This window comes from Malaya genurostris, chromosome 3, assembly GCF_030247185.1.
Source record: "Malaya genurostris strain Urasoe2022 chromosome 3, Malgen_1.1, whole genome shotgun sequence".
NCBI classification, from domain to species: domain Eukaryota; kingdom Metazoa; phylum Arthropoda; class Insecta; order Diptera; family Culicidae; genus Malaya; species Malaya genurostris.
Window position 1 is genome coordinate 32826403 of NC_080572.1, and position 21028 is coordinate 32847430.

The window sequence follows — 21028 nt, forward strand, 5'->3', positions numbered from 1 at the left end:
TTATACTACTATTACTCACTCACAGCGTCTTGGACGATGTTGATTTCGTCGGTGGATAATAGACTACGGTGATGCGACGAGAAAGTGATTGCCTAAAGGGGAGATGATCGTGGAGATGGTGTCACCACAGCGTGATTCCTCGTTACAAACGGGGGTCCGTAAACTCTGTCGTCATTGGCGAGCAGCAGATTCGATCAATCACGTTTTCAAATCGTTCCTTCTAACAGCATCCGGTACATCTCAGCCATCAAACTGATTATGATTTTTATCGTTTATTCATACCCGGCTTCCATCAAGCTATCATCATGTTCGAAAGCCATCTATTGGCAATAACCATTTTACGTTCACTTTAATGAGCCAGCGAATAACCGCGCCCGGTTTTAACCGTTGTGGTCATTCATCGAGGAGAGAATGTGAAATACTTCTGTGATGCTGCGAAAACAAATTCGAGGCGATTGCATTAAATGTTATCTTATGCTTTGATCACCCATCGAGAAAATTGATGAATTTCACAGGTGACATCATAAAACTCTAACTTGTCAATTGGTGGGAAATTACATTAGTAATGATTTTATGGCGTATTTGAATTAATTCTACAGGCTCCGATTGTAATTTGCTCTCGAATAGCTCGAATAGTCAACTGTACGAATATTTATGTTCTAACAGTCAGTCTAGCAGATATGTGCTTCTGTTGGTTAACGGACGAAGATAAACGTTTTCCGAACTTCTTTATGACTATGACCAGTGTTTGTTTTTATTAATTTTGCGCCTGTAGATCAAATAAGTTCAGTTGTTTGTTATAACCCGTAGAATAAAGTAGTTTGCCCTCCTAAACTATCGGTGGATTTATTCTCACCATCCAAAGCCTACATCACCATCGTCCGAGACGATCAGTTATCTCGCGACATAAGGTCCTTCGAACCGGATGGTCGAAAACACCGAGGAATCAGAACCAGTGCATTTGGCTTGCTTTGGATGTAGGTTGGTCATCTTCATCACTTTATCACCGTATTTCAATTCATGGAGGAAGCGCCATAATTTCGGCTGTACACGATTGAAACGCTACAGTATTGGCGGGAACAAAAGATAACCAATAAAGTCGGCTTGGGTTGGACTATTAAACGGAAGATATATAACATTACGGTTGGCATAATACATCAAATATTACAAGTTTTGTCGGCTTGGGATACTGCGGAAATTATTGTTGCTCAGTACATAACCAGTGGAGAACTCGACTGTTCGCGATAAGAGCAGAAAAAAATCAGCCAATTACAATTATACGTTCAGTACCGATTTTATTCTACGACAGTACTATTACGCTTTCGTCAAGGACTTCGTGGGATAACAGTTTTTCAATGATAAGGGCTACATTGTACAGGGTGATTTTTTAAGAGCTTGAGAACTTTTTTAAACAATAAAACGCATAAAATTTGCAAAATCTCATCGGTTCTTTATTTTAAACGTTAGATTGGTACATGACATTTACTTTTTGAAGATAATTTCATTTAAATGTTGACCGCGGCTGCGTCTTAGGTGGTCCATTCGGAAAGTCCAATTTTAGGCAACTTTTTCGAGCATTTCGGCCGGAATAGCCCGAATTTCTTCGGAAATGTTGTCTTCCAAAGCTGGAATAGTTACTGGCTTATTTCTGTAGACTTTAGACTTGACGTAGCCCCACAAAAAATAGTCTAAAGGCGTCAAATCGCATGATCTTGGTGGCCAACTTACTGGTCCATTTCTTGAGATGAATTGTTCTCCGAAGTTTTCCCTCAAAATGGCCATAGAATCGCGAGCTGTGTGGCATGTAGCGCCATCTTGTTGAAACCACATGTCAACCAAGTTCAGTTCTTCCATTTTTGGCAACAAAAAGTTTGTTAGCATCGAACGATAGCGATCGCCATTCACTGTAACGTTGCGTCCAACAGCATCTTTGAAAAAATACGGTCCAATGATTCCACCAGCGTACAAACCACACCAAACAGTGCATTTTTCGGGATGCATGGGCAGTTCTTGAACGGCTTCTGGTTGCTCTTCACTCCAAATGCGGCAATTTTTCTTATTTACGTAGCCATTCAACCAGAAATGAGCCTCATCGCTGAACAAAATTTGTCGATAAAAAAGCGGATTTTCCGAATGGACCACCTAAGACGCAGCCGCGGTCAACATTTAAATGAAATTATCTTCAAAAAGTAAATGTCATGTACCAATCTAACGTTTAAAATAAAGAACCGATGAGATTTTGCAAATTTTATGCGTTTTATTGTTTAAAAAAGTTCTCAAGCTCTTAAAAAATCACCCTGTATATGTCCTTGTCGAAGCTAGGACAAAAGATATATACTACAACTATTTGTTTCCTTTCTGGTTGTTCGAGACTGCTACATAATGTCAAAATCAACGTCATCGAAAAGAGGACCGGCAATGCGTACCATTACTACTCGATTGAAAGGACTGCAAGCATCATTCGAAAATATACACGGCTTCGTTGAACGGTTCCACGATGACGTCACACCAAGTGAAATACAAGTTCGGTTGGAATGCCTCGATACACTATGGGAGCAAATAAACGACACGATCAATGAAATACTGTCACACGATGAATTTTCAACAGACCCCTCGGCAATAATGGAGGAACGGAGTGTATATGAAAATCGATTCTACGATGATAAGTCTTTCTTAATGGATAAGCATAAAATGCTACAGGAGGCACCAATTCTGGATCAAACCTCGAGAACAAACGATTCGTTTGCGCATGGTTCTGCTCCGCTTGTACGGGTTACACAAATTACGCTTCCAAAATTTAGTGGAAACATGGATGAGTGGATAAGTTTAAGAAACTTGTATACGTCTTTAATTCACTGGTAGACGGAGTTGCCTGATTTTGAAAAGTTACGTTATTTATGAAGCCAGTTGCAAGGTCGAAGCTTTGGCGGTAATCGAAGCCCTACCGATTACTTCCTCAAACTATCTAAGAGCCTGGGAACTACTTGTAAAGCGGTATTCAAATCTCAAAATTATAAAACTAAAGCAAATTCAGGGCATTTTCGATCTACCTTTATTAAGGAAAGAGTCTGCTTCTGAATTGCATTCATTGTTGGAAGGCTTCGAAAGGATATTAAAAACTTTAGATAAACTGGTACAGCCTTGCGACTATAAGGACCATCTTCTTTTACACATCCTAAGTTCGGAATTAGATAGTAATACTCGCAGAAGTTGGGAAGAACATATTTCAGCGAAAGAAACGGAATCTCTTAAAGACCTCATCGACTTTCTTACACGTCATGTTCGAGTGTTGGAGGCATTGCCGACTAGAGGATTAGAACAACGGTCAGAACCTCCTCAGCCAATTGAAAGACAGCGCCCCTTCCAACAGGAACAAGCTAGTTATAGTGCGGTTCATCAGAATAGTTTTAAATGTCCGGCTTGCCCAGAGAGCCACCCTTTGTACAAATGTGCCGTATTCGGGCAATCTTCTGCTTCGGAAAGGTTTATTAAGGACGCATTCGCAGGGTCATCAGGCTAAGGACTGCAATTCGAGGGTTTCATGCAAGAACTGCAATGCACGATATCATACCATGGTATGTTTTAAAACGCAGAAGAGCAGCAGAATAATGCATGATGCTGAATCTACGCTGAACAACATATTGATTGATTCGAAAGAAAACCTAGTTCGGTTGGAGCATCGGAGCAAAGAGTAGCTAATACGGCAGCGGTTGATAATCCTAAACATTCTTCTCATTGCGTTTCGACACCCAAAGTATTACTGGCTACGGTGATGGTAACGGTACAAGACGAAGCGGGATACCAGACTACTGCAAGGGCATTGTTAAATTCGGGATCTCAATGCAACTTTATTTCTCGTCGGCTTTGTCAACGATTCAAGCTACAACAAAACAAGGTACAGGTTCCTGTAGTTGGAATTGGTCAATCAGAAATATTTGCCAAATACGAAGTACAGTCGACTGTTTCATCCAGAACAAGGAACTTTTCGCGATCGCTGGCATTACTAGTGCTCCCGAAAATTACGGTGGAACTTCCAATTTCGGATATCGATGTTACCGATTGGAATATCCCTAACTACATAAAGCTTGCAGATATAGAATTTCAATCGGTCAAATCAAATCTATTTAATACTAGGTGGAGGCTCATTTTTATAAATATTCAATACTGGAACGCCCATAGGATTGGGCGATGGCTTACCAAATCTGGTTGATTCCGTTTTCGGCTGGGTAGTGGCCGGAGAATATATTAAACTATCATACAACTCCCCTAGGGTTTGTAACATAGCTGCAACTACACTATTGGAGGAGCTTCTTCCCAGATTTTGGTCCTGTGAAAAAATCCAATGTAGTAATAATATGTCGCCGCAGGAGATACGCTGTGAAGATCAATTTACAAGAACAACCCAACGAGTAGCCGATGGAAGGTATGTCGTGTCCTTACCGAAGAATAAACAAGTGATGACGAAACTGGGAGAATCCAAGGAAATTGCATTGAAGAGGCTATTTGGATTGGAACGGCGCTTGGATAAAAATCCGATATTGAAGGAAAGATACAATGAGTTTTTAAAGGAATATTTATATTTGGGACATATGAAAAGGGTTGATATCAATACAGATTCCCATCCCAAACATCTTTACTTGCCACATCATCCTGTCGTGAGAGAGAGTAGTACCACTACTAAAGTCAGAGTAGTGTTTGACGCATCCTGGTGTCTCCTTAAACGATTGTTTGATAACCGGACCAGTTATTCAGGACGACCATCGTTCAATAACATTTCGAAGCCGAACGCGGCAAATTATGGTTGTTGCCGATGGTTGCAAAACATACTCTGGCGATTTGATTCGAAGAATACTCCATCCACGTACGAACTGATTACAGTAACATACGGTACAAAGTCTGCGCCTTATTTAGCCACGCGCACATTGCAGCAGCTAGCGCAGGATGAAGCATGGGAGTACCCTTTAGCATCCAAATCTGTACGAGAAGACGTTTATATGGACGATCTTATTTCGAGCTCTAACGATATAAAATCTGCATTGAAATTAAATAAGCAACTAGTTTCCATGACGTACAAAGGAGGATTCCAACTAAGAAAATGGGCTTCTAATTGCCAGGCCGTACATCAGGGCATACCAAAGGAAAATATGGCAATACATGATTCGGCGGTACTGTTACACCCTGAGCCAGCTGTAAGGACATTCGGACTTGTTTGGTTTCCTGGAACGGATGCACTGAAGCTGCACTTCAATATACCAATCGTGGAAATCGTTGGAATATTCGACCCCATTGGATTGGTGGGCGCTGCCATAACAATGGCCAAGTTTTTTATGCAACTTCTTTGGACTTTACCCGGAACGAATGGTGCCCGGCTAGATTGAGACGAATTGCTCCCTTCAGCAATCGAATTCAACTGGAGGAGGTATTACGCTCAACTGCCAGCTCTGGATAACATCAGGATTCCGCGATGTGTGGTATTGCCTAGAACGATTGAACAGGAGATTCATGTCTTTTGTGATGCCAGTGAAATGGGCTACGGAGCCTGCCTTTATTTGAAAACTATAGATACGTCTGACCAGAGCATGGTTTCCTTGATGGCTTCAAAGTCACAGGTCGCACGTTTGAAGACTCAATCATTGCCACGGTTGGAGCTTTGTAGAGGCTTAGTTGCAGCGGAATTATTCGAGAAGGTTAAAACAGCGATAAGATTCGAAGGGCGAGTTGTTTTCTGGTCTGACTCTATGGCTGTTTTGCTCCTCTTGCCACGTGGACAGTCTTTGTAGCTAACCGAGTTACAAGAATTCAAACACTAACTGAACTAGTTCGGTGGTTACATGTTCCGGGGAAACAAAATCCAGCTGATTTAATATATAATATTCGGGCATACTCTGCCATAGTTGCTTTTGACCGTATGTCATAGTTGCTTTGTACAGTATGCCGCTTAGAATTCATTAAATAAACGATGCATGAATGCGTTGCATTAGCGACACTTCTGGAGTACTTGTCTAATCGCTTATAATCAGGCGTCAGTAAACCCCGCTTGGTTGTGTTTTCATTAATGTAAAGTTTCGACTTTTTACGTGAATGTATGTAATACAGAATAAATGCGTTCCGAAATTTTTAAATCTCACTTAACTAGAAATAAGTAATCTGCAGTACTCTGACAGAATAAGTTTGCATTAGATCTATAATTAAGATCCCAAAAGTTTTACAAAAGATTACACCACTGGTACCTCTCTGTCCGGAATGGCAGATCTGATGTGTCTCATTAATAGCTCATACTTCGATCAATAATTTTAATGTCTATCAGCACAGAATGTTGACTAAAGTTGCTGTCAGAGTGTAACGTCAAAACACGAAGTATCACTTTGCGTGATGCTTGCACTCTGATAAAAGCCTAAGGCTCCGGGGAACTTATGGGGCAGAATACGCTACGTGTGATTTTGATATCTTAGCCAAACAGCGCATCTCAAGACCGAATATTGTTGAAGACGATGAATTGGAGGCTTTCCAAAAGATTAGCTATTGGAGAACCGGCTTGCCGATATGGAAAAGACTATCGCCTTTTACACTAGCCTAACTGGATTCTCTGCACATAGGATCAGGATTTTTTTTCTGAACCCAAAGGCGAATGAACAAACGGTTTGGATTCAATATTAACAAACGAAGTAAAATTTGTGATACTTGACTAGGCCTAGAAGCCACCGTATATTAGACACTCCCCGAGTACTACTCAGAGCACGCTTCTTTGATTTTAACTTAGAAATAATATAAACTTCATTGTTGGAGACAAATATTTATAAATTCATCTATTACGTTACGAAATTGTGGATTAGTTTACGGTACAACAAGTTTAACTCTCATGAAATGCAATAATGTTCCTATCTTTCACAGTATCTAGCCTGCCTGTCGACGTCTTCTTCCAACGACAAACTGTCATTCGATGTAGGTCTACAAGAGCACAGCCAAGGCGAAGCGTGTTGGTGGACAGTACATCCGGCAAGCAAACAGCGGTCGGAGGGTGAGAAGGTTCGCGTGGGTGATGATCTGATTCTGGTTTCGGTTGCAACTGAGCGTTATCTGGTGAGTAGATAACTATAGCTGACCTACAAGTGATATATCAGCATGTCAATTATACTCTTCTGGACCCGATAGCATACGACCAAGGAGAATGACCAATCGATCGTCAACGCTAGCTTTCACGTCACACATTGGAGTGTTCAGCCGTACGGTACCGGAATCTCCCGCATGAAGTATGTAGGGTTCGTGTTCGGTGGAGATGTGCTCCGTTTCTTCCACGGCGGCGATGAATGTCTAACGATACCGAGTACATGGGGAGAAGATCCCGGTCAAAAGTAAGTTCTTTGCATAGTTAGTCGAACTAAAGTCTGAACTGCTAATCATATCTTTTGAAACTTAGTATTGTTACCTATGAAGGGGGTTCAGTTATGTCACAGGCCCGATCTTTGTGGCGACTTGAATTGGCTCGGACGAAATGGGCTGGTGGCTTCATAAACTGGTCCCATCCGATGAGAATTCGACATTTGACCACAGGCCGGTACCTAGGAGTCAACGATAACAACGAATTGATTCTGGTTCAACGTGATCAAGCTACAACGTCACAAACTGCATTCGTTCTCCGCTCTGAAAAAGACGATCAAAAGGTGGTACTCGAGGACAAGGATCTGGAGATAATCGGTGCTCCAATTATCAAGTATGGTGATTCCACGGTAATAATGCAACACTATGAGACTAGTTTATGGGTCAGCTACAAAAGCTATGAAACGAAAAAGAAAGGCGTCGGAAAAGTTGAAGAGAAACAAGCCATCTTACACGAGGAAGGAAAGATGGACGATGGATTGGACTTCTCTCGTTCTCAAGAAGAAGAATCTAGAACTGCTCGAGTTATTCGCAAATGTAGTTACCTGTTCACTATTTTTATTCGGTATGTTTTTAAAATTTTCTAAAACATGAAGTTCTAATTTAATAACAATATTTTTTCCAGTGGATTAGAAACTCTCCAAGAGAACCGTCGGCATTCGATATTTCTAGCATCAGTCAATCTTGGTGAAATGGTCATGTGTTTGGAAGATTTGATCAACTACTTTGCCCAACCAGAAGATGATATGGAGCATGAAGAGCGTCAAAACAAACTAAGAGCTTTGCGCAACCGACAAGATCTGTTCCAAGAGGAAGGTGTACTGAACTTGATTCTGGAAGCCATCGATAAAATCAACATAATTTCCTCGCAAGGCTTCCTGGCCTCTTTCCTAGCAAGTGACGAATCTGGTCAAAGTTGGGATATGATATCCGGATATCTCTACCAATTGCTAGCAGCCATTATCAAAGGAAATCACACTAACTGCGCGCAGTTTGCCAACACAAATCGACTTAATTGGCTGTTCTCTCGATTAGGTTCACAAGCCTCCAGTGAAGGTTCCGGAATGCTGGATGTGTTGCACTGCGTTCTGATTGATTCGCCAGAAGCATTGAACATGATGAGAGATGAACATATTAAAGTAATCATATCGCTGCTAGAGAAGCACGGTCGAGATCCAAAGGTTTTAGATGTTCTTTGCTCATTGTGTGTCGGTAATGGAGTTGCTGTGCGTTCATCACAGAATAATATTTGTGACTTTTTATTACCGGGAAAGAATTTACTTTTGCAGACCAGCCTAGTCGATCATGTAGCCAGCATTCGTCCGAATATCTTTGTGGGTCGCGTTGAAGGGTCAGCCGTCTACCAGAAATGGTACTTTGAAGTTACAATGGACCACATTGAACAAACCACGCACATGACACCGCATTTGAGAATCGGATGGGCTAATATGGGTGGTTATGTGCCATACCCGGGTGGTGGTGAAAAATGGGGAGGAAATGGTGTTGGCGATGATCTCTTTTCGTATGGTTTCGATGGAGTGTTCTTCTGGTCTGCAGGACGCAGAACTCGTGTGGTACACGGAACTGTTGTAGAGCCATTTATCAAAAAGGGAGACGTCATTGGTTGTACACTTGATCTAAGTGTTCCAATTATTCGTTTCACGTTCAACGGAGAACCGGTGCACGGATGCTTTACGGATTTCAATCTGAACGGAATGTTCTTCCCGGTAATGAGCTGTTCTTCTAAGTTAAGTTGCCGTTTTCTATTCGGTGGTGATCATGGTCGACTGAAATACGCACCGCCGATGGGATTTTCTCCGCTAGTTCAGTGCCTTATGCCACACCAAAATCTTAGTTTGGATCCCTGTTTCTATTTTGGTAATTTAAATAAGAACGTGCTAGCTGGTCCATGGATGGTGGAAGACGACACCGCTTTTGTTCCCAAGCCAGTGGACACTAGTACTGTGACTCTACCAGCATCCGTCGAAACTATCAAAGATAAACTTGCCGAGAATATTCATGAGATGTGGGCACTCAACAAGATTGAAGCCGGTTGGACCTGGGGTGAGCATCGTGATGATATGTATCGAGTTCACCCATGTCTGACGTCGTTTGAGAAACTACCGGCTCCGGAAAAGCGATACGACAGTCAACTTGCTGTTCAAACGCTGAAAACTATTCTGGCTTTGGGGTATTACATATCTATGGACAAACCACCGGCGCGTATTCGTCCAATTCGATTGCCAAACGATCCGTATATGCAAGGAAACGGATATAAACCAGCACCACTAGATCTAAGTGCTGCCGTTTTGAATGTAAAAATGGAGGAGCTAGTAGATCTTCTCGCTGAAAACACGCACAACCTATGGGCTAAGGAACGCATACTACAGGGATGGACGTACGGTTTGAATGAGGATGGTGAGAACCGTCGCAGTCCTCATTTGGTGCCATATAGTAAGGTAGATGAGGCTATCAAAAAGGCAAATCGAGATACAGCTTCGGAGACTGTTCGCACTCTGCTGATATATGGATACAACTTGGATCCGCCAACTGGAGAGGCTAACGAAGCCTTGGCTGCCGAAGCACTGCGTCAGAAATTTGCAGCCTTTAGAACCTATCGTGCAGAGAAGACCTATGCTGTCACAGGCGGCAAGTGGTATTTTGAGTTCGAGGTGTTGACTGCTGGTCCAATGAGAGTAAGACCGCATGATAGGTAATATGAAAACAGGTAAATGACTATGATTATTGTAGGTTGGTTGGGCTCGTGCGGATTGTCTTCCCGGTACTATGCTAGGAAGTGACGATTGTTCATGGGCGTTTGACGGCTATAATGTAAGTATAACAATATAGATTATATCTAATTCGTAAAACCCTTCAACCCCCGAGCACACGTCTGGTAAAAAACTACGGTACAATACACATTCTAATAAAAATCCGATCACATTGAAAACCTTTAAATCAGTATATACAAGGAATGAAAGTGTACAAAACTTTTTATCCGCACCCAAACTGATGTTGTTCCCTTTCAATGCTTATGGGCACTTCTTATGATACAACACGCGCGCGTAGGCCCGTAAGCTACACATGCTTACGGTTGATGATTTCGGTAGACATTACCAGGTCGGAGATGTAGTCGGTTGCTTCATTAACGTCCACGAGCGGACAATAAGTAAGCAAATCTTGTCAAAAAACGACTGCTTCATGTTTACTATGTTTTGTTTTTTGTTATTACGTTTTTTTTCGTCGTTATCGTGTTAATAAACTACTCCTTACTAAGCCACTTGTGGTCGTCCATCGTATCATATGTTTCGACCAATAGGAATGAACACCGAGCTAAACGATTTTTGATGGCTCTACTTCTGCTTGCCAAAGTAGAAATCGTCAACTATCCATCGCCCTTTCCGACTAGATGTTGATTTTATGGAATCAAGTCTAAGACTTGGTCAGTTTAACACTGTTATCTTTTCTCTCTTCTCTTTTTCTCTTTCTTTCATTCTATAAACCATCGCGTTTCGACCACACCTTCTACAATTGCGAACTCATGCGAAACTAATTAAACCACCACTACACACTAATAAACCGACTATCAAACACATACACCCACGTCACTGATCTAACACAATGATTGGTTAATCCATATTCAAATTGTTCTGAAAACCCCTCAAAATCTTATAGGAAGAAAAAGTGTCCGGAGGTGCAATGGAATCATTCGGCAAACAGTGGGTACCAGGCGATATTGTCGGTGTATTTCTTGACTTAGTGGATCATACGATCAGTAAGAACCCTAAATTTTAGATCAAAAACAGAAACACAGTAATCTTTGCCACAATATGTATTAATTTATGAAACGCAAACACTTAACACTTTTAAGGCAAAGCAAGCAACGGCCGCATATTTTAAATCCGATTGGCTTAACATAACCACAAAACTTACTTGATGCTTTCTATACATAATTTGGACAAATCTCACTAAAACAGAGTAACCCATACATAGTAAGAGAAGTAATAGATAAGACTGCATCAACACCATGTAAAGGACAATAGAATCGTTTTTTTTTGTTCTGGATTCCCAAAATTGTTTCAAGTATCCAACGCTTTAAGTTATGCAAAATCATCCTGTTTGGGTTTTTCTTTTATCTCTAATTTGCAATTGGTTTTACTATTTCATTTTTATTTTGTTCTTAAACCTTTTCTACACCATGAACTACTACACCTACAACATAAACTCCTCTAATTATTCGACTTTTGAGAAAAGTAGAAGAGAATATAGCCAAATGTTCCGAATTTTTATTAGCATGGAAATTTGATTATTTCATATTCACATTTTAAGATAAATCGTCTACATTCTGTATTTCCTCATTGACAAAAACCATCTGTCAAATGTTCATTTCAATTCGCTTTGAGTTTCAGATATCTAATCCGTGAAAACTGACTAAACAAATATTAAGCTTTACAAGTCTGCTTGTCAACTAAAGGAATGTTTTATTGTTTTCCATTTTTCATCTTTCAAATTTTTTGTAGCAGAATAAAATGAACAGGAGAATTACTCTGTCGTTCAGAGGTTTCTGTAAAAATGTTCATAATAGAGCTGTAAAAATCTTGATATTTGAATGGGCTGCTTTGCGTTTGGAGTTGAACTGCTAAGTTGCACCAGCAGTTCGATTCAACCTGCTTTTGCATTAAGAAGGATGGAACGTATTTACTTCCCAGCATAACCAGAACTCATTTTTCATCATAAGTGGCCAATCGAAGATTTCGAAAATGTTCCATATAAACAAACGTAATGTGAAATGATTAATGTCTAAGTTTTCTATTTCGACTTGTATGTATTTTATAATATGCCCGCTTTTCACTAATTGTTCCCTTGTTCGAAAAACCCTATTCTACTATCTTGTGACCTATATTTCAAACCACCTAGTGCTCTATTTGACACAACGGAAGCGAGTTTTTTTCGATTATAGAGGTTTTAACCTAGAGGTCATTTGCCTCTCCAGGTCAGAACAAACTTTATGACTTTATACAGGGTTGGGAATTGAACCTAGGGAGGCTGCATGGAAGACATCGACTTACGCATTACACTATACCCGTCTCCCATCCAGATTACAGAATGATTACTATTTTATACTTCTTTTATGAAATTCTATATCGCTTTAAGAAGTGACTACACAAAAACCGTAAAAAAATCTAAATTGGTTTCAAAAATGTTCTAATTTGTAGGTCATGTTAATTGCTGACTTTACTTCCCGAATTCGACTGTACTGGTCTCCGAATTCTGCATCTGAATGAAAAAGGGGTCAACTCAACTCAATCTGATTTTTACACTATAGCGAAACCGATTTAGATTGAAATTTGAATATTTGAAAATATCGGAGGTAGCAATCAAAATCCTCGATATCCTATTTTTGAATTTCTAAAATAATTCGATGCTCTAATGAAGGTTCTGTAAATGAACAACATTATAGTCACCATCAAGAATTGTTTTAATAAGGTACTCTAATGCACGATTTAGAAATATCAATTTACTCACGACTATGCAGGTAACTCCTCAAATTGAACAATAAATATTCTACCTTACCAACGTAGAAAGGTCTCTAGAAAAAACAAAGTCTTGACATTACATTCCTTTTGTGGTATTTAGCCTTTCTGTTTCAAAAAGCTTCGTAGCCGATTCTAAGTGCACAGAATCTCCGCATGGCTAATACTACGATCCTACTAACACTAAGAATCCTTCCATGTTGGGGCTCGAAAATACGACAACTACTATTATATAAATTTATTCACATCATTCAAGATATTCGGACTCCACATTTTGTAATTAGTAAGAACTTAATAAAAGTATAAACTTTTAATAATGATGCCAATGTGCATGAGCAGTACAATAGATCCTCCTACCAATTCCGTCAGCTTAAGTAAGACTTGTTTTATTATGTTTCATAACATATCAACTATAACAGTTTCCACGGATTACGTGTCTAGAATACATAAACTATAACAAAATGTTGATTAAAAATATAACTGAAATTAGTTTGGAATTGTAATAACATCGCTTTGAATTCGTATTTCTGTACACGCTATTGTTGCGCTACATAAGCCAATCATATAATGCTTCAGCATGACATTACGTTGCACATAATAGCGACAAAACAAGCCTGTTTGACTAGTAAGGCTTGTATTGGTTGTTAAACAACAGTTTATGAATACCCTACTAATAGCTAAATATATAATCCCAAACCAATCACAATAGGTTTTTCACTGAATGGCGAATTGCTTATGGATGCACTCGGTGGCGAAACCACTTTTGCGGATGTTAACGCCCCTGAAGGTGTTGGATTCGTTCCGGCCTGCACAATCGGAGTAAGTCAGATCAAATATTTGTGTGCTTTGCGTATTTGTGTTACTCACTGTGACTACTGACACTTGCAGATTGGCCAGAAAGCCCGTTTGGTATATGGCCAAGACGTGGATTCTCTCAAATGGTTTACCACATGTGGTCTACAGGAAGGCTACGAGCCCTTTTGTGTGTAAGTATTCGAAAACATAATTCCTTCAAACTCGGAATTAGTTCTCCAATGCTCTTAATTGTTTCACGCTAGTAATATGAAACGCGCAGTCACGCACTGGTACACCAAAGATCAACCCATCTTTGAAAACAACGAGGACACTCCAGATTGCAAAATCGACGTTACTCGTATTCCTGGGGGTGCAGACACACCGCCATGCTTGAAAATTTCTCATAACACCTTCGAAACGATGGAAAAGGCGAATTGGGAGTTCTTGCGATTATCATTGCCCGTTACATGTGATACTACATTCATCAAGTAAGTTAAATTCATTTCTGGAGACAACGTTTCATGGTAACTAATATCGTAAAATTTCAGTGAATCAGAAAAAATGCGCCGATGGGAAGAAATCCGTGTTCGTCAACATCGGCTTCTTGCAGAGGCTGATCATCAGACTTCAGCACACTTTGATCATATTATGAAGAGTGGCTTCACAATGAATGATCTCAAGGGGCTACAGCGGAACTATTCGGATGATGCAGTAGAAAACGATGATGCCATACGGAGCGGACCACAGCGTCCATCACGAGCAACGAGACGCCCAGACACACTTAGCCCACCGGGAATTGAGATCAATGGTGAAATGCACATGTCTGATGGCGAAAATGCCTACTCAGACAATGAACTAGATGGCGATGATAGGAAAAAACGAGGGCGAAGTCCTTTCCGTTTGTTTGGTAAGAAACGGGATCAAAGCAAGGATAAGCTGAAGGACCGCCGTACTCCTGAACCGGAGCCTCGTCGAGGAGCGATGCAACAACGAACCGTAGCTCGTAGCCCCACTACAAGAGCGTCAACACACGATGTTCGTGGACAGGCATCGAATATGAATGCTGACCGCAAATCTTTAGGAAGCCCACAAGTAGAATCATACGGTAACGAAATCTATGATGCCGATTGCCTCAAGCTGATAAATGAGTACTTCTACGGAGTCCGTATCTATCCTGGACAAGATCCGACACATGTTTATGTCGGATGGGTGACTACCCAATACCATGTCCATAGCAAAGATTTCAGTCAGGACAAAGTATGCCATGCAGCGATCTACGTTGAAGATGAACAGGAAAAACCAATAGAAATGTAAGAAATGCGATATAAACTAAAAAAAATCTTTGTATGATAATGAATTTTTCTTCAGTGTCAACCGCCAGTCATGTTACATGGTCCGTGCCGATGAACTGTTCAACGAAGTCACCCAAGATGCCTCAGGAAAAGGTGCTTCACAGGGAATGTTTGTGGGTTGCTTCGTCGACACAGCCACTGGAACGATACGATTCACATGTGAGGGCAAGGAAACGTCGCATGTTTTTCTGATGGAACCAGAGACCAAGCTGTTTCCGGCTATCTTCGTTGAAGCTACCAGCAAGGAAATCTTACAAATCGAGTTGGGTCGTACTCCAACTACTTTGCCTCTGTCCGCTGCTGTACTACCAACCAGTGACAAACATATCAATCCACAGTTCCCACCTAGATTAAAGATCCAATGTTTAAAACCTCACCAGTGGGCTCGTGTTCCAAACACTGCATTACAAGTGCACGCACTAAAGCTGTCCGACATTCGGGGCTGGTCTATGCTTTGTGAAGATCCAGTATCCATGCTTGCTTTGCATATTCCCGAAGAAGATCGTTGCATAGACATTCTGGAGCTGATCGAGATGGATCGTCTACTGTCGTTCCACGCTCATACACTCACACTCTATTCGGCACTCTGCTATCAATCCAACTACCGAGCAGCCCATGCCCTCTGCTTACATGTGGATCAAAAGCAGTTACTATACGCTATCCAGTCCGAATACATGAGTGGACCACTACGTTTAGGGTTCTACGACTTGTTGATCTCTCTCCATCTTGAATCCCATGCTACCACAATGTAAAGTGCAAGTTTGGCATGACAGTGTCCAACGGTAATTGATGTTTTTTCTTGTATCCACAGGGAAGTTTGTAAGAACGAATACATTATCCCTTTGGGTCCAGAACTGAAGGATTTATACACAGATCCTGAAATGTGTCACTCATTGAGGTCACTTCAAACTCTTTCCGTAAGACCCGAAATGAACATGACCGAAATTGCGTAAGTACTCTAACCCCGCAATTAAACGTGATCTATCCTAACCCGCCTGATCTAATCTATCTTGTAACCTGAGTGAGTAGTTGTTTCGTTTAGTCACAGCTACTCATCGTAAAGTGCACAGCGAATTTAACCCGGAGGCAGCCACTGACAAACCATAAAAAGACACAAAAAATTGCTTTTTTTTTCTTTCATTGGAGTTGATCGAAAAAAGCACTACTTATGTTCAATTTGACCTTCTTACTTTCACCCCACCCCATCTACATTCTTGCATGGCATTCTCTCCCCTCCAGATCACCCATACCCCCACAATCAAATACGCAGGCAATAGTAGCACCAGATTCTTCCAGTGAACCAATACCAGCCATTGATACGCTTTATTCGCCAAGATTCCCACTTGAAGTGGTACGACAGTTTGTTATGGCCACATTACAGGAGGCCGTAGAGATTAATCAAGTGCATAATCGCGATCCTATTGGAGGTTCAAACGAGAATTTGTTCTTGTAAGTTACAACTACGATTCAGAACTGAGTTCAACAGTACAAACGAATCTATTTCACCAGACCACTGATCAAACTGATTGACAGATTGCTGCTGGTCGGAGTAATCACCAACGACGATGTCGGTAAGTTATTGATTATGATCGACCCCGAAACCTGGGATCCGAACTTCGATAAAGAAGGTAAAGATGAACACCGCAAAGGATTATTAACTATGAAGATGGCTGAGGGTGCGAAACTGCAAATGTGTTACCTGCTGCACCATTTGTACGATGTTCAGCTAAGACACAGAGTGGAAAGCATCATTGCGTTTGCCCATGATTACGTGTGCGACCTACAACAAGATCAATTACGCAGGTATTTTTTGTATGTTTATGACAGAACTCAAGAACGCTAATCAGAATGTTAAAACAGATATATTGAGATCAAACACTCGGATTTACCGAGTGCGGTAGCCGCCAAAAAAACTCGAGAGTTCCGATGTCCACCACGGGAACAAATGAATGCCATTTTGTGTTTCAAAAACTTGGAAGGCGAGGATCTGGAGAACTGTTCTTGTGGACCAGAGCTTCGCGATAAATTAGCAGTGTTTCATGACGGTCTAATGACAAAAGTTTCTCTTAATGCTCTCCAGGAACCGGAAGAAGAGGTTGTCGATGTTACAGAGAACATTAAACCGGGAGTATTCAAAAAAATGTCCAACTTTTTCAACGCTGTCAAGGAGCTGGAAAAGGATCCGATAGAACCAGAGGAAGTCGAAAAGAAGACTCCGGAAGAAGTTTTCAGGAAAGTATTAATTAAACAAATTGTTTCATGGGCCGAAGAGTCTCAAATTGAAAATCCGAAATTGGTTCGGGAAATGTTCGGACTTTTGGTGAGACAGTATGACACGATCGGTGAACTCATAAAGGCATTGAGCAAAACCTACGTTATCAATTCAAAAACAACGGGAGATGTTGCCAATATGTGGATCGGCTTGAGCCAAATTCGTGCTCTGTTGCCAGTGCAGATGAGCCAAGAAGAAGAGGAATTGATGCGTAAGCGTTTGTGGAAGTTGGTAAACAATCATACATTCTTCCAGCATCCGGATTTGATTCGTATATTGCGAGTCCATGAAAACGTGATGGCCGTCATGATGAACACTCTAGGTCGTCGAGCGCAAGCACAAAGCGATGCACCAATGCAGTCTCCTGAAGGTGAAGAGGCTATACCAAAGGAGAAAGACACGTCCCATCAAATGGTTGTGGCATGTTGCCGCTTTCTTTGCTATTTTTGCCGCACCGGTCGACAAAATCAACGTGCAATGTTTGATCACTTTGACTTTTTGCTGGAAAACTCGAATATTTTACTGTCCAGGCCAAGCCTCCGTGGATCAACTCCTCTGGATGTAGCATATTCCAGTTTGATGGAAAATACCGAACTGGCACTAGCTCTTCGTGAACATTATTTGGAGAAAATTGCGGTCTATCTCTCTCGATGTGGACTGCAGAGCAATTCGGAATTGATCGAACGAGGATATCCTGATCTTGGTTGGGATCCAGTGGAAGGTGAACGATACCTTGATTTCCTGCGGTTTTGCGTATGGGTTAACGGCGAAAGTGTTGAAGAGAATGCCAATTTAGTCATTCGTTTGCTAATTCGTCGCCCAGAGTGTTTAGGACCTGCGTTGCGTGGCGAAGGAGAGGGATTACTGAAAGCCATAATCGATGCCAATAAGATGTCTGAAAGAATCGCCGAGCGAAGTAAGATGGGAGAAGATGCAGAAGGAATAATAAGTGGGTTAAACTTCTCTCATCCTTTACCGGAAGGAGATGATGATGAGGATTACATTGATACCGGTGCCGCCATTTTAAGTTTCTATTGTACTCTAGTAGATCTACTGGGCCGTTGCGCACCAGATGCAGCTGTTATTGAGCAAGGTAAAAATGAGTCTCTTCGAGCTCGGGCTATTTTGCGATCTTTGGTACCACTGGAAGATCTCCAGGGTGTTCTGAGTCTTAAATTTACTCTGACAAATCCTGCAACAGGAGAAGAACGTCCGAAATCCGACATGCCATCTGGGCTGGTTCCAGGTCACAAACAAAGTGTTGTTCTGTTCTTGGAGAGAGTGTATGGAATTGAAACACAGGAGCTATTCTTCCGTTTACTAGAAGATTCCTTTTTGCCTGATTTGCGGGCAGCAACTATTTTAGATCGTAGTGATGGTTCAGAGAGTGATATGGCGCTATCAATGAATCGCTATATCGGCAACTCTATTCTTCCACTTCTTATCAAGCATTCAAAGTTCTATAATGAAGCAGAAAACTACGCGAGCTTGCTCGATGCCACCTTGCACACTGTCTATCGGATGTCCAAAAACCGCATGCTGACCAAAGGGCAGCGTGAAGCTGTTTCGGACTTTTTAGTAGCATTGACTTCGGCTATGCACCCAGCCATGTTACTGAAGTTGTTGAGAAAACTTACCGTAGATGTGTCCAAACTATCCGAATACACAACAGTTGCTTTGAGACTACTAACATTGCACTACGATCGATGTGCTAAATATTACGGAACTACTGGGAGTGGTCAAGCTTCCCAGTTTGGCGCCTCTTCCGATGAAGAGAAGCGTCTTACAATGTTACTTTTCTCCAACATATTTGATTCTCTAAGCAACATGGATTACGATCCTGAACTATTCGGTAAAGCCTTACCGTGCTTAATCGCCATCGGTTGCGCCCTCCCACCGGACTACAGTTTATCGAAGAACTCAGACGATGACCTGTACGGCAAACCGACAAATAGCCCCGATCAACCGCATTACAACCCACAGCCCATCGATACCACTGTGGTTCAATTGACCAACGACCTCAATCAAATAATCCAAAAGTTTAGCGAACACTACCATGATGCTTGGGCTAGTAGGAAGCTCGAGAATGGTTGGACTTATGGTGACCAATGGTCCGATACAAACAAAACTCATCCACGACTCAAGCCGTACACTACTCTGAGCGAATATGTAAGTAGATCATGGATATATATTTTGGCGGGAATACTGAATGAAGCAATATTTTAGGAAAAGGAACGGTACAAAGATCCCGTGCGAGAAAGTTTAAAAGCCCTAATAGCACTCAACTGGCGTGTCGAGCACTCTGAAGGAGATGTTCCACTATCCAACCGTGGTTCAATGCGTAGACAGTCGAAGCCGAATCTGGTAAGTACAGCCATATTATTCTCCTTACTGTGATAACTTTCAATGAACCACATATTTGAACTACTAGTATAAACAAAATTGTTCAAATTGACTAACAAATCACACAATTGAATTCTTCTGTACAATCCAATTGGTATTTCAATGCGCGTCATCACCCACAACGTGACCTCGAAACAATGCACGAACAACTTTCTGTTCCCGTTTACATATACTCTCTATCCTGTGAATGTCGTAAATTAACACCCAAAGGAATTGCAGCCAGACACAGGATCTCCGTTCAACTACAATCCCCATCCAGTTGATATGACCAATCTTACGTTGAGCAGAGAGATGCAGAATATGGCCGAGCGCTTGGCAGAGAACTCCCACGACATCTGGGCGAAGAAGAAATTTGAAGAACTGCACCAATGCGGTGGTGGAGTTCACCCACAGCTAGTTCCATACGATTTGTTGACCGATAAGGAGAAACACAAGAATCGCGAGCGATCCCAGGAATTCTTGAAATACCTACAATATCAGGGATTGAAACTACACAAGTAAATTTTTGGTGTGTGATCAATGCTGGAGTTCACTTCGTATTTTATTACTTCTAGGCCATCTCGCGGAATGACGGAAGAACCAGGAGTAACGGCTGCCGCCATAGAAGCTCGATTTGCCTACTCGCTTCTGGAAAAGTTGATTTCGTACATCGATCGTGCTACGATCAACATGAAGCTGCTGAAACCGTCAACAACGTTCAGTCGCCGATCGTCGTTCAAAACATGCTCACGGGACATCAAATTCTTCTCCAAAGTGGTTCTACCACTGATTGAAAAATACTATTCTACCAACAGAAACTACTTCATCGCGATCGCTACCGCAACCAATAATATTGGAGCGGCTTCATTAAAAGAGAAGGAAATGGTAGCTGCACTGTTCTGCAAGCTGGCCAGTCTACTACGTTACCGGATGGCCGCATTCGGAGCAGATGTCCGAATCACCGTCCGCTGTTTGCAGGTGCTAGTGAAGAGTATCGACGCCAAGTCACTAGTGCGAACCTGTCCGGAATTTATTCGTACTTCCATGTTAACGTTCTTCAACAACACGTCCGACGATTTAAGCCAAACCATTTTTAATCTACAGGAAGGAAAATACGATCGGCTACGTGGTACACATTTGAAGACATCCACTTCACTAGCATACGTGAATCAAGTTATCATGCCAGTTTTAACAGCGCTGTTCGATCATCTAGCTTCGTGTGATTATGGTAGTGATTTACTACGTGAGTAGTTTTGAATTCGCTTTCACTTTACTTCTCGTATATCCACGGCAGCTTAGAATACGTTGAACTGTTG

The 21028-nt window shown here is 41.5% G+C and overlaps 1 protein-coding gene across 30 annotated transcripts in view; it reads left to right on the plus strand.

The window, feature by feature from the left end:
- LOC131437234 (ryanodine receptor) overlaps positions 1-21028 on the plus strand; it is a 75557-nt gene that overhangs the window by 42033 nt on the left and 12496 nt on the right. For 11 of the 30 annotated variants that reach the window (XM_058606425.1, XM_058606422.1, XM_058606423.1 and 8 more), the window contains 18 exons: positions 6892-7080; positions 7153-7352; positions 7418-7942; positions 8003-10073; positions 10129-10209; positions 11053-11152; positions 13621-13730; positions 13800-13897; positions 13970-14194; positions 14255-15016; positions 15075-15806; positions 15870-16007; positions 16298-16507; positions 16568-16861; positions 16919-19499; positions 19557-19694; positions 19944-20230; positions 20288-20955. In XM_058606425.1, coding sequence (XP_058462408.1) covers positions 6892-7080; positions 7153-7352; positions 7418-7942; positions 8003-10073; positions 10129-10209; positions 11053-11152; positions 13621-13730; positions 13800-13897; positions 13970-14194; positions 14255-15016; positions 15075-15806; positions 15870-16007; positions 16298-16507; positions 16568-16861; positions 16919-19499; positions 19557-19694; positions 19944-20230; positions 20288-20955 — 9409 coding nt within the window. Of the gene's footprint in view, positions 1-6891; positions 7081-7152; positions 7353-7417; positions 7943-8002; positions 10074-10128; positions 10210-10446; positions 10547-11052; positions 11153-13620; positions 13731-13799; positions 13898-13969; positions 14195-14254; positions 15017-15074; positions 15807-15869; positions 16008-16297; positions 16508-16567; positions 16862-16918; positions 19500-19556; positions 19695-19943; positions 20231-20287; positions 20956-21028 lie in introns of all 30 variants that reach the window. The other 19 variants (XM_058606420.1, XM_058606431.1, XM_058606428.1 and 16 more) reach the window with 6 other exon arrangements.